At 48.2% G+C, this 12,715-nt stretch overlaps 1 protein-coding gene across 1 annotated transcript in view; it reads right to left on the reverse strand.

Moving 5' to 3' along the window:
* Positions 1 to 12,715, reverse strand: part of grin3bb (glutamate receptor, ionotropic, N-methyl-D-aspartate 3Bb) — a gene marked incomplete at both ends in the record, with an annotated part of 146,068 nt that overhangs the window by 60,537 nt on the left and 72,816 nt on the right. Inside the window, one exon of the mRNA XM_080527278.1 lies at positions 1,760 to 1,875. Coding sequence (XP_080383404.1) covers positions 1,760 to 1,875 — 116 coding nt within the window. The remainder of the gene's footprint in view (positions 1 to 1,759; positions 1,876 to 12,715) is intronic.

Consider the following 12,715-nt stretch of genomic DNA (forward strand, 5'->3'; position numbering starts at 1 on the left):
GGGTTGATCCCTCCACTACATCCTGGATCATGGACTACCTCACTGGACGGCCACAGTCAGTCAGGCTGGGGAACTGTGTCTCGGACACAGTAGTGAGCAACACCGGGGCTCCGCAGGGAACTGTGCTGGCTCCCTTCCTGTTCACCCTGTACACATCAGACTTCAAATACAACTCTGAGTCCTGCCACGTACAGAAGTACTCTGACGATACAGCCATAGTGGCGTGCGTGAGGGATGGACGGGAGGGGGAGTACAGGGATCTGATAGGAGCCTTCAGCGTCTGGAGCGAGAGGAATGGTCTGCTCCTCAACCAAACCAAGACCAAGGAGCTAGTTATAGACTTCCGTAGGTCTAAGCCACCTCGGTTGCCCATTAACATCCGGGGCGAGGATATCGAGGTGGTGAAGACCTACAAGTACCTGGGGGTGCATCTGGACGACAAACTGGACTGGTCCACCAACACAGAGGCACTTTATAAGAAGGGCCAGAGCAGGCTATACTTCTTAAGAAGACTTAGGTCTTTTGAAGTGTGTGGAGAGATGCTGGCCATGTTTTACCAGTCTGTCATGGCCAGCATTCTCTTCTACGCTGCAGTCTGCTGGGGGGGAAACATCACCAAGAGGGATACCGGACGGCTGGACAAGCTCGTAAAAAAGGCGGGTTCAGTGGTGGGAAGGAGCCTGGACTCTCTGGGGACGGTGGTGGAGAGAAGGACTAGGAGTAAGCTGCTGTCCATCAGGGACAACCCCAACCACCCCCTCCATCATGTCCTCGCTGGGCAAACCAGCAGCCGCCGCAGAGGGCGGTTCATTACGATCCGCTCCCGGACGGAGCGATATAAAAAATCATTTATCCCGGCTGCACTAAGACTGTTCAATGGCAACTAAAGTAGCAGCCGGGGTCAAGGCTCCTGAATTTGTATTTATTATTTATTTTAATCATCATCCTCACTTTTTTAGTATTTTAATATAAATAACTATAGCCATCCTTTTAATCCACTTTTATATCAGATCTCACTGTTTTTTATATACTGTACATGGCTGGCCCAGTGTTGTTGTCTGTCCTTTATGTTGTGTTGTGTTGTTATGTGTGGTTTTTAGTGGAGTGGCGCGGCACAATGAATTTCCCCACGGGGATAAATAAAGTATCTATCAATCAATCAATCAATCAATATGTGGAAGTTGAGTTTTTCCACCCTCATGGGCCCAACCCACGATTCTATCCAAAAGAGGTGGAAGGTGGAAAGAGTCATGCCATTCATGTACTTCATGCCATTTGACCATATTCTGGTCCTCATCCCTGTACGCCGCCTCGTCCCCCCCCGAGATGCAGCCCACCACGGTGGTGTCGTCTGCAAACTTTACGATGGAGTTGCTGGGGTGGACGGGGGTGAAGTCGTAGTTGTAGAGGTTGTAGAGGATGGGGCTAAGCACGCAGCCCTGGGGGGACCCAGTGCTGAGTCTGAGGGCTGTGGAGGTGTGTGCCCTGTGCTATGCAATGTCAGGATCCGAAGCCCCAAAATGTTATTCTTTTACTCTCTTTTTTCCCCTCTCTAATTACACTTGTGTAATGTGACGTAACAAATAAACTTGAACTTGAGGATACGCTGACACACACACCCTGCAGGCTACCCTGACACACACACACACAAGTGCGCCAGAATTGTGATTCCACACATGCATGCACACACAAACACTCAAACAAACAAAATACAATGGAATTGAAATCTACGGGCTGCCAAAGCATATGGGTTCCTTACCTTCGATGGCAAAGGGCTTGCCCACAGTGAGCAGCTTGCAGTCGGCATCAATGGACACCTCGTAGTCGAGCAGGGCCTTGTCCATGATGAAGGCATCAAGCTGAGTGGGATCTGTCCTTCAACACACAGGAGGAATAGATGATAGATATGTCAACAAAACATGGTCACTGCTATTACTGAGAGTCACTGTTCTGCCAATCTGGAGTACCTGATGATCATGTGTAGGCTGTTTTACCTGCCTAGAGATTACAGCTAGTGTTGTCACTGCTGCCTATATCCCTATGGATGCTAATGCTAAGCTAGCAATGAAAAAACTCCATGCTGCTATTAGCAAACAACAAACTGCACACTCAGATGGAGCCTTTATTGTTGGAGGGGATTTCAACCACTCAAACCTGAGAACTGTACTTCCAAAATTCCACCAACAGTATCTCCTGCCCCACTCGAGGAGACAACATACTAGGTCACACATGTAAATTACAAGGCCCACGGGCCAGACTTCGGCCCTCCAATAAATTCGGACAACCAATTTAATGCGCTGGTGTTTAAATTCATGGCCGTGACAATACAACATTGAAACGCAGGAGGCACTACCGCACTCCACTCTCATGCTTTTATCAGAGAATGAATAAAGACCAAAAATACGAACAACATAATACAAACAACGTAAATGCTATCTACCTTTCGAAAGGTAGCTACCTTAAACAATGGCCAAAACAATAAAAGTGGACAATGAATATCGACAATTTCACGAACGATGGGAGACACACTATTTATTTATTGATTTATTTTTGTGAATTTAACCAAAAGCCAATGTGTCTCGTATGTCAAGAGTCATTGGCCGTTTTCAAAGAATATAACCTTTGGAGACATTTCGAAACGAAGCATGACTAGCAATATGGAAACATGGACATTCAACAGTGGCTGCAAAAAGTAAAATAATTAAATTGCCACCTCCAACAACAGCAAAACATGTTTACTCGCATTTACATCACCACAAAATCCACCCAGAACCCACCCCTCAGTCACATCGAAAACTGCATTTCAGCAATAAAAACCTGGCTCACACACAGCTTCCTCAAACTTAACAGTGAAAAGACCGAAGTCATCCTCATCGGCACCAAATCCATTCTCAATAAAACCGGACTCATCACACTCACCATTGACGACACTACCATCACCCCCTCCCCCCTGGCTCGCAACCTTGGCTTCATTCTGCACCCCACCCTCTCATTTGATCCCCACGTCAGTTCCATTGTCAAGACTTCTTACTTCCACCTCCGAAACATCGCAAAAATCAGACACTGCCTCTCCCCCCCGCTGCTGAATCCCTCATCCACGCCTTCATCTCCTCCCGCCTTGACTATTGCAACTCCCTACTCACCGGCATCACCTCCCGCTCCCTCCATAGACTCCAGATGGTCCAAAACTCTGCTGCACGCCTGCTCTCAAACACCCCGTCCCATGACCACATCACTCCTGTCCTCCTCTCTCTCCACTGGCTCCCCATCAAAGAACGCATCCAATTCAAAGTGCTCATCCTCACATACAAAGCCCTCCATAGCCTGGCCCCCCCTTACCTGACTGACCTCCTTCTCCCTCACCGCCCTACCCGTATGCTCCGATCCTCATCCATTGTTCCCCTCACTGTGCCACCCTCAAAACTCGGATTCGGTCACCGTGCCTTTTCACAAGCTGCACCCCTCTGGAACTCTGGAACTCTCTCCCTCAACCACTCAGAGACTCACCCTCACTCCTCACTTTTAAATCCCACCTCAAAACCTACCTGTTCTCCCATGCTTACAGCCTCCCCTACCCCTAGCCATCTCCCCCAACCCTGCCACCCCCCCCTCCCCCCTGGACAGGCATACAACCTCCCCTACCCCTACCCATCTCCCCTAACCCTGCCACCCCCCCTCCCCCCCTGACATGCATACAGCCTCCCCTACCCCTAACCATCTCCCCCGTCCCTACCCCCCCCCCCCCCCCCCGTTCGCTAACTCTGTGTTCCATGCAGTGGTGTAGTCTACGTGATACGCAGGACTACGCCGTATACCCACTAGGAAAGGCCAAGGATTTGCGTATACCCACTAAAAAATGCGCGAGGATACGTAACGGCGTTTTGTGACAGAACTTTCACACTTTTATTCAAACAATTCACCCCGTCTGTGTTACGAAGCACTTACTTCGAACTTTCTGACATGTTTGTTATCACATAACCAGTCGTTCAGAATGCTCTCAGTATTTCCCCTACAATTGCCTTGGGGTGGGCGGGCCAGACCTACCTCCACACTTCGCATCGTGCCGCGCTGGAGAATGGTTTTGTTTTTGTTTTGTGTGCGCGTGCGACGCAAGAGTTTTGGGGGGACCGAGAACCCAGCCCTATACCTGCACAGCCAACTGAGAAAGTGGCGCCAGGAAACAAAATCAGATCCAGAGGGGGACCCCCTGATGACAATGTTGTTCAGAACTGCTGTGGTAGACGCAATGCTGCCTCCGGTAAAGAACAGATTGGAGGAGGTGGTAGGCCTCACCTCAAAGACTCACAAAGAATTCTGTGATCATGTGGTCCACGCTGTAGAGAAATACAGAAGGGATGAACTAAAACAGAAAGAGCAAGAGAGAGATATTCAAAGGAAACTTACCCATTTGCAGCTTGGGGAACTGGCAGAAAAGAGCAAAAGGAAGATGCAAGGGGTGGTGTCCGCCGAGGTCAGCGGATCACCCCCACCCATGCCTGCACCAGCTCCACTCCCAGTGCCTATGCCTCAAAGCCAACAGAGACCCCATGTACCCATGGTTCAGGTATATAACCAGCAGCCCCAGTCTCAGAACAGGCAGAATGGACCAAGGGCCGGACCAATAGGGTGTTGGGGGTGCCAGGCGCTAGGCCACAACAGAAATGAGTGTAGAGTAAACCCATGGCCAGACATGCAGCAGGCCCATAGACAGATAAGGGGTGAACATAGACAGCAAAGGGGTGATAGACAGCAGGATAATAGACAACAACACTATGGTCAGCAGAGGCCAGCCAACGCATACGGGGGGCCTAGTTATAACCGGCAACAGCAACAGTATCCGCAGGGTCCAGTCAATCCCTATGGAGGATTGAATTATGGTTACTAGGGGTGCCCAGAGAGTCTTAGAGGGGAGGGTCAGTTTCCAATACTAACTACATACACTGACCAAGAACCAATGCTGCAGGTTAAGGTGAAAGACATAGACATACCCATGATGGTGGACACTGGTGCTACATACACTTGCATAGGGCCCAAACACGCCACACACCTCCCCAGGTCAGAAAAATATGCTAAGACAATAGGATTCTCGGGTAAAATGCAGCTAATTCCAATGACAGCACCTGTATGCCTACAAATAGGTAACCGGACCGCCACCATTCCTATACTCATCTCAGAGCACACACCGATAAACCTCTTAGGAAGGGATGCGTTGTGCGAGATGGGAATAAAAATATGGTGTACATCAGATGGTATTTATATTGATGACATTGCAATCAGGACACAAATGCCACTAAGCAGCAGCAATGCTACTGTATATTGGCTAGGACAAATTGATAAGGAGATAAATGAGACATGGTTGACATGGGGGAAATTTATCAGATCGCAGCTGCCAGAGGCACGAGAGCCCCGTTTTGGCTTTCATTGTACCATGCAGTTTGACCCAGACAATAACCCTGAGAGGGAGCAACTTTGGCAGGACCAAACGGCAGAATTAAGTATGCCTATGAGTTCTCGGTACATTATTTTGGGGAAACAGGGGGCAACTATGCAGATAGACGAATCAGATTTTACACAAAAATGGCACAGCATACCAGATGCCGCTCCCCATGTGTCACTGATGGTAAACAAAGGGCATAGAGCTAGAGAGTTAGGGTTGATGACAAAGACAGCATTAGGAAGTACTTGGGTAGAAACAGATAATCCTCTGATACAATACTCTGAGGACAGAGGGTATATACGGTTATCATGCATCACAAACATGAACGGAACACCCCAGGAGGTGGAACTGCCAGTAAGACAAGAAGTTCAGGCAAAGGTAGAATCAGACAGACAGCATAGGGAGAGCATGGAAAGGCAGGTGCCAGAGGAACTTTGGTCAAAACATGATACAGATGTGGGGTTGATTAAGTCTGCAAGCCCCCTTGTTGTGACAATTAAGCCAGGCAGTATACTGCCCAGTATCCCATGACACCGGAAGCAGAGGAAGGAATAAGTAAAACAATTGAAGGGTTACTGGAGGCAGGGGTCTTAACACAGACAAGGAGCCCATGCAACACTCCCTTGTTACCGATATTAAAGGCCGATAAAACTAAGTGGAGACTAGTACATGACTTAAGAGCAGTTAATGATGTAGTACATGATTCGCCCGCAGTGGTGCCAAAATCCACACACATTGTTGACCAATATCCCAGCAACAGCCGGGATGCCGCAAGGCTTTCGGCATTCGCCACATATCTTTAATCATGTCTTAAAAGCAGATTTGGAAGGGCTAACAATAGGTGGAACGAACATTCAGTACATGGATGATTTACTAATTTGTTCGTCTACTTTGGAACAGTGTCATGAAGATTCAGTACAGGTGTTGCAGATGTTGGCGGCAGGGGGACACAAAGTCTCCAAAGCGAAATTGAAGTACTGTATGCCAGAAGTTGAGTATTTGGGTAGGATGATAACACATGGAGCTGTGGCAATTGCACCAGAACAGTTAGAGGGCATGAGTAAAGCACCAAAACCAATGATAGTGAGCCAGATGATGCCATTTCTTGGGATAGCGGGGTACAGTTCAGAGTGGATAGAGGACTATGCAGTAAAGGTAGCCGCTTTGAGGGACATGATGAGGGAAGCGGGCCAACAGACCCTAGGGGCTCCCCTGATATGGACAAGGGATGCATTGGTAGCTTTTGAAACCATAAAAAAGGACATGCAGAGAGCGCCAGCACTAGCGGTGCCAGACTATGAGAAGCCATTCCTGTTGTACGTTGCAAACAGGAAAGATGGCTATGCCTCAGCAGTATTGATGCAGGACACCTGCAGGGGTAGGAAAAAACAGGCGTTAGCATATTACAGTACTAAGTTGGACAATGTAGCCCAGGGATATCCTCCATGTTTTCAAGGGTTGGCTGCAATGCGGTACGCGTATGAAAAGGCTTCTACAATCACGATGGGTTACCCTATCACAATCTATACCCACCACAAGACGGCGGAACTCTTAGAACAAGGACGGTTTGTGTTAACCCCAGCCAGAGTCCTGACATACATGTCACTTCTGACATACCCGGACATAACAATAGAGAGATGTAATGTGACAAACCCTGCAGAGGCAATACCACTGGAGGATGAAGGGGAGCAACACTATGGCATAGTCAGACAGGTGGGGAAGACCTTTCAGACAGTAAAGGAAGACAGCTGTCCGCAGCCTTGCTCAGTACAGCTAGCGGAATTAAAAGCCCTCACGGAAGCGTGTGTGCTGGGGAAAGGGAAAGCAGTGAATGTTTTTACAGACTCGGTATATGCGCATGGGGTGTGTCATTTGTTTGGGGCAGAAACAGAGGGGTTTTTGTAAGACTGATGGGTCACCCATATAGGGATGCTCCGATCTGGATTTTTGGGGCCGATACCGATCACCGATTTGTTTCCTCAAGATCAACCGATACCGATACCGATACCGATTTTTTTAAGAATACATAACTGACTGGATAGCCTAAGTATTTTTTGCTTTTTAGACAAAAGTTTTGATCCATTAGGCACCAAGCAAACGCAGACCCATTTTTATGGCATAGTAAAGGTCTGGCCTATCACCTAGTTAGGGCCTGAAGCCCAAGTCAGTCGATATGGCTGTATAAAAGACATCATAAACGTGGCCTTCATGGTTTACATACTGTTACGTCCTCCTATGTTTTCTGTTCAGTTATCTGTCTTCCCCAGGAAAAAAATAAAAAATAAATAAAAATAAAAAGATCGTTTTTTGCGATCGGCCATTTTTGCCGATCACCGATCGAGTCATTTGGAGTGAAATCGGCCGATTTAAATCGGTGGCCGATAAATCGGAGCATCCCTACACCCATACAGCATTGTGAACAGATCACGGAGTTAATGGTGGCAATGATGGCACCAAGGAGACTGGCAGTTGTGAAGTGCCAGGCACACAGAAAGGGACATGATTTTGTTACTCAGGGGAACAACGCAGCCGACGAAGCAGAAAAACGGGCTTCAAAATGTGCAGTGGCTGTGTTGGCTCCCATGGTGCTCATAGAGCCCGTAACGCAGGCAGATGACATCATACGCATGCAGCAACATGCAGGGCCATATGAACAGTCTATGTGGCACCAAAGGGGGGCAAGGAAAGACACCACTGGATTATGGAGATCACATGAGGGGGCAATAGTCGCACCTACGGTGCTCCTAGGGGTATTGATAAGTGACGCACATGGGTTTGACCACTGTGCAAGGGGGGAAGTTGTGAGGAAAATCAGGCTCCAGGGGTATTGGTCACCATATTTACAGGCAATGGTAGAACATGCTTTAGCAGACTGCACCTTGTGTGCACAGAACAATGTGAGAAAAGGGATCCAGACGGCTATAGGCCACATACCGGTCCCAGAGGGCCCATTTAAGCATTTAGTTATGGATTATGTGGACATGATTAAGAAAGTGAATGGGAAGAGGTACATGCTTGTTGTCATAGACAGGTTCAGTAGATGGGTGGAAGCGACGCCGTCGGCTGATATGGGAGCGGGAACCGTCATAAAGTTTTTAACAAGAGAGGTCATACCTAGGTTTGGGATACCTAGTGAGATTAGCTCGGACAATGGAGCGGCGTTTAATCAGAAAACAGTGAAGCTGGTTATACAGCAATTACGGATGAGACAGAGGTTGGGTTGTGTTTATCATCCCCAATCGCAGGGGATGGTGGAGAGAGTTAATGGAACGCTCAAGACAAAGCTGAACAAGATTTGTGCCAGCACTAAGCTCAATTGGGTGGATGCACTACCGCTCGCACTAATGAGTTACCGCATGCAAACTAACAGGAACACACATCTAACACCGCATGAAATGCTCACAGGTCGACCCATGCCTGGGCCGACGCTGAGGGGGCCCTACAAAGGGCCACCGCTGGAACAGCTCCAGATGGAGCTACGGCAATATATGAACCAACTAACTGTGATACATAAAAGGATCTACTTACAGGAGAAAAACAAGCAGCCAGAACCAGAGCCGTCCGCACCCAACCCAGTGGTGCCAGGGGATCAGGTGTACGTCAAGGTCTTCCGGAGAAAGTGGAACGAGCCACGGAGGGAGGGTCCATACCGAGTGGTCAGGGCCACACCCACAGCAATACAGGTGGAAGGGAGCACAACGTGGTACCACCTGAACCATTGCACCAGGACCTCCCGGCAGGACATCAAACACCTTGGACAAGGTGCTGCGGTCGACAGTGAACTGTGACACTGTCCCAAACCAAATTCCTAACATGTTTACATGTCATGGCAATAAAGTCTTCTGATTCTGATTCTGATTCTGATTCTGAACGAAACGGCGTGGCCGAACAGGAAGAAACACAGCAAAGACAGGACCATACAGAGAACCATGAGGGGCCTGCCGTCAGGAGGATGCCGAGGTCAGGGACCCGGCGTCCAAGGGGGGAGGAGACTGCAGTTGTGCCTGATAGTGGCAGTGGGGTATCTACTAGGAGCAGGAGCAGAGCAGATGACAGTGCAGTCACAGGTAAAACAGGGAACACAGAGTCAGGTTCAAACCAAGAAGGATACTTCAACGCGGTTGATTGGTCAGCCTTATCAAACATTCCCAGACCAGGAGGAGAGCTTCACCCCAGCTCACCAGACTAAAACTACAAACGTAAACTCTATGGCCACCCGGGGGGAGATACAACCTAATATCAAACCAGTCAAGCGCAATATAGACAAACTAACCCAAAGGAAGCGTAGGGAAGCATCAGACAAAATACATACAGACATATGGCCATTGGATCAGGATCCAACCACAATAGAGATAGGGATAATGATAAAAGCAAAAGACCAGACAGAACTCTGCGCATGGATACTGTTAAGGCGGCTACACACTAGACGATTTTAACCCCGATTTAACCCCGATTTACCAGTTTTTGCGGTCGGCGACAAAATCCACCCGTCGTTGCAAACCCGGGGACGCGCCGTCTCCGACGCTCGTTTAGTGTGACAGGCTCAGAGATGCAATCGGAGGACCGCCGACCCCGTCGTTAGGGCCGTCGCAGGGCTCCAGATCTTTTCAAACATGTTTCATTTTATCGGCCGACGGAATCTACATTCTGCTAGTCTGAGATGGGCAACGCCCCGTGTGGACAGCACAGCCAATGAGAGGTCGAGGAAATGCAGCGCGGAAGTGGACAGCACATTTTGAATGACAGGAAATGTTGGTCTGTTCTCCTTTCTCTCCTAACACTGTCTACTGAAGCCACCCAGAACAACCGGAACCCTAAACCCGGAACTATTTAGTGTATCTGTTGTTTCCAGGGGGACGGTCAGTGGAGCTGCACCGCCACATGGAGCCAAGCGGAAGGTAAACATCCGGTGCACGTGTCGCAGAGCAGGAATGAATGAACCAGAGCAGCGATGTTCTCCATGAGACACATGAGTCAGATCAGACAGACAGAAGGACACATGAGTCAGATCAGACAGACAGAAGGACCGTATCACAGCCTGCAGTGTTAGGAGAGGGTTATTAGAGGGTGTTAGGAGAGGGTTGGGAGGGCTTTGTGAGGGTTTTAGGATGATGTTAGCGAGGCAGTGTTATTGTTATGCTATGTTGAATGGTGTACTAGTTTTCACTGAATAAATCGCGATTTCTTTCAAAGAAGGTAGCAGGTGTGTTTATGTCCATGTCAAGGAATCGTCCTGACCAAGTGAAGAATCTTGTAGTCTGTGAGCCCCCGTCGTTAACACATCCTGTAGTCTGCGCTGTGCTGCGACGTCTGCGCGCCGCTGCGACACGGACACCAGCACGACGGTCGTTTAGTGTGAGAGGCTCAGCGATGTTACAACTTGAAAAGTCGTCTAGTGTAATTGAGCCTTTAGTCAATCTTGGAGATGGGAGGCGAGATAGAGCTGGGTGTCAAATGGAAATTGAGAAGAGTAAGGACAAATGGACAATTATTATAAGGAGGGCAGTAAACCCTATCAAATAGAGATGTATACAAGTGGGCCAGGAGGGGATTGGAGAGAAACAGTAATTTGGGGAGAGATGGCAGTAAAAAACAAAGCGGGGCAAAAAGAATACCTCAGCGGATCCCACCCACCTAAGTCAGGAATAAAAGAAATAATACCTACTACAGCTTCTGTAATAAATAGCATTCAATTCATAAAAGAGGACAGAGAGGGGTATGGCTTGGATATGAACCATTGGTATAGATGGGCTAAATATACAGCAGGGAAAAATATAGGAAACGGGACAGCATGTTACGTATGTGCTCAGGCACGACCACATAAGACCATAGCTCCTGTACCGTATACCTCAGAAACATGCAGTGAATGGACTATGCAGAAGAGGGGGAGTTGTCCCTACTTATGCCTCTGGTCTCAAGGGTCAACCAAGCATATAAACAGTGTGAGATACGATAATACATGTAAACATTTTACGCAGTGGCCTAGGACAAGGGAGACCAAAATAGAAGCAGTTTCAGAGGAAACATTAAATGGAACGCTAGGGTACGACTGCTACCTTAACTTAGCAGGGGGAAAAGACGTGGGACATTTTAGTGGAAATTGCACTAACCTATGGAACATCACAGATCAAGTGGCATATGAGGCCATGAGACAGAACTCAAAATATCGAGACGCACCATTACCAAGGGAAATAATAGTAGGCCAAGATATTCCGTTAGCTGATTTATGGTGGTTGTGTGGAGACGATCAGGGGTTAATGAAGGTGCTACCCAAAAATTGGGCGGGGCTATGCGTACGAGTCATGATAGTGCAGCCGACAATGATAATTCCAGTAGAAACAGAAAATACGTTTCTCCGTACGCCATCCAGAGCAAAAAGAGGGTACATCCAGGATCCCCGTATAACCATAGACGCGATAGGACAGCCGAGAGGAATTCCTAATGAGTGGAAAGCGAGAGATGAGATAAAATCAGACTTTGAATCAGTTCTTCTATGGATAACCCCTAACAAAAATGTAGAATGGATAAATTATCTTTATTACAATCAGCAGAGATTTATTAACTACACAGATGATGCACTCAGTGCCCTAGGGGAACAATTAGACGCTACAAGTAAAATGACCTGGCAGAATAGACTAGTGCTGGACTGGATGTTGGCAGAAAAAGGGCGTTATGTTCGGTCAAGAGTGTTGTACGTATATTCCTAATAACACGGCTCCGGATGGCTCCTTTACCAGGGCAATGACTAAACTGAAGGATCTCAGGCAAGAAGTTAAGGACAATGCAGGGAGAGATGAGCACATCTGGGATTGGGTGGGCGATTACTTTGGGAGTTGGGGAGCGACACTGACGAGGATAGGAATTATATCAGTTGTAGTTATCACAGTCCTGGGCCTACTGTTCTGCTGCTTTTTACCTGCCTTGAGATCTTTTATTATACAGGGAGCGGTGAAGCAAATGAGCGTGATGACAGGACTGGGGGAAGCTGGACTTGGGGAGGGAGGGATGACCGTCCGTGAGGTGGCTAAGTCCTCGAGCCAGCTTCTAGAAAAGGACACAGATCTAGAGAAGGGCACAGATCTAGAGAAGGGCACAGACCTAAATGTGGACATTCTGTATCAGGAATTATACCCTGATCGGATACCAGGAGGACAGAAACGGGAGTCTGAGGACTCAGACTCAGACTAACTGTGCAGGGGATGCAGTAAATAGCACGGCTGGGAAATTATTTTGATATAACTGTACTTGAATGATAAGAGGACAGTGGTGATACTTGGG

This window comes from Nansenia antarctica, assembly GCF_963989245.1.
Source record: "Nansenia antarctica genome assembly, chromosome: 1".
Lineage (NCBI taxonomy): Eukaryota > Metazoa > Chordata > Actinopteri > Argentiniformes > Microstomatidae > Nansenia > Nansenia antarctica.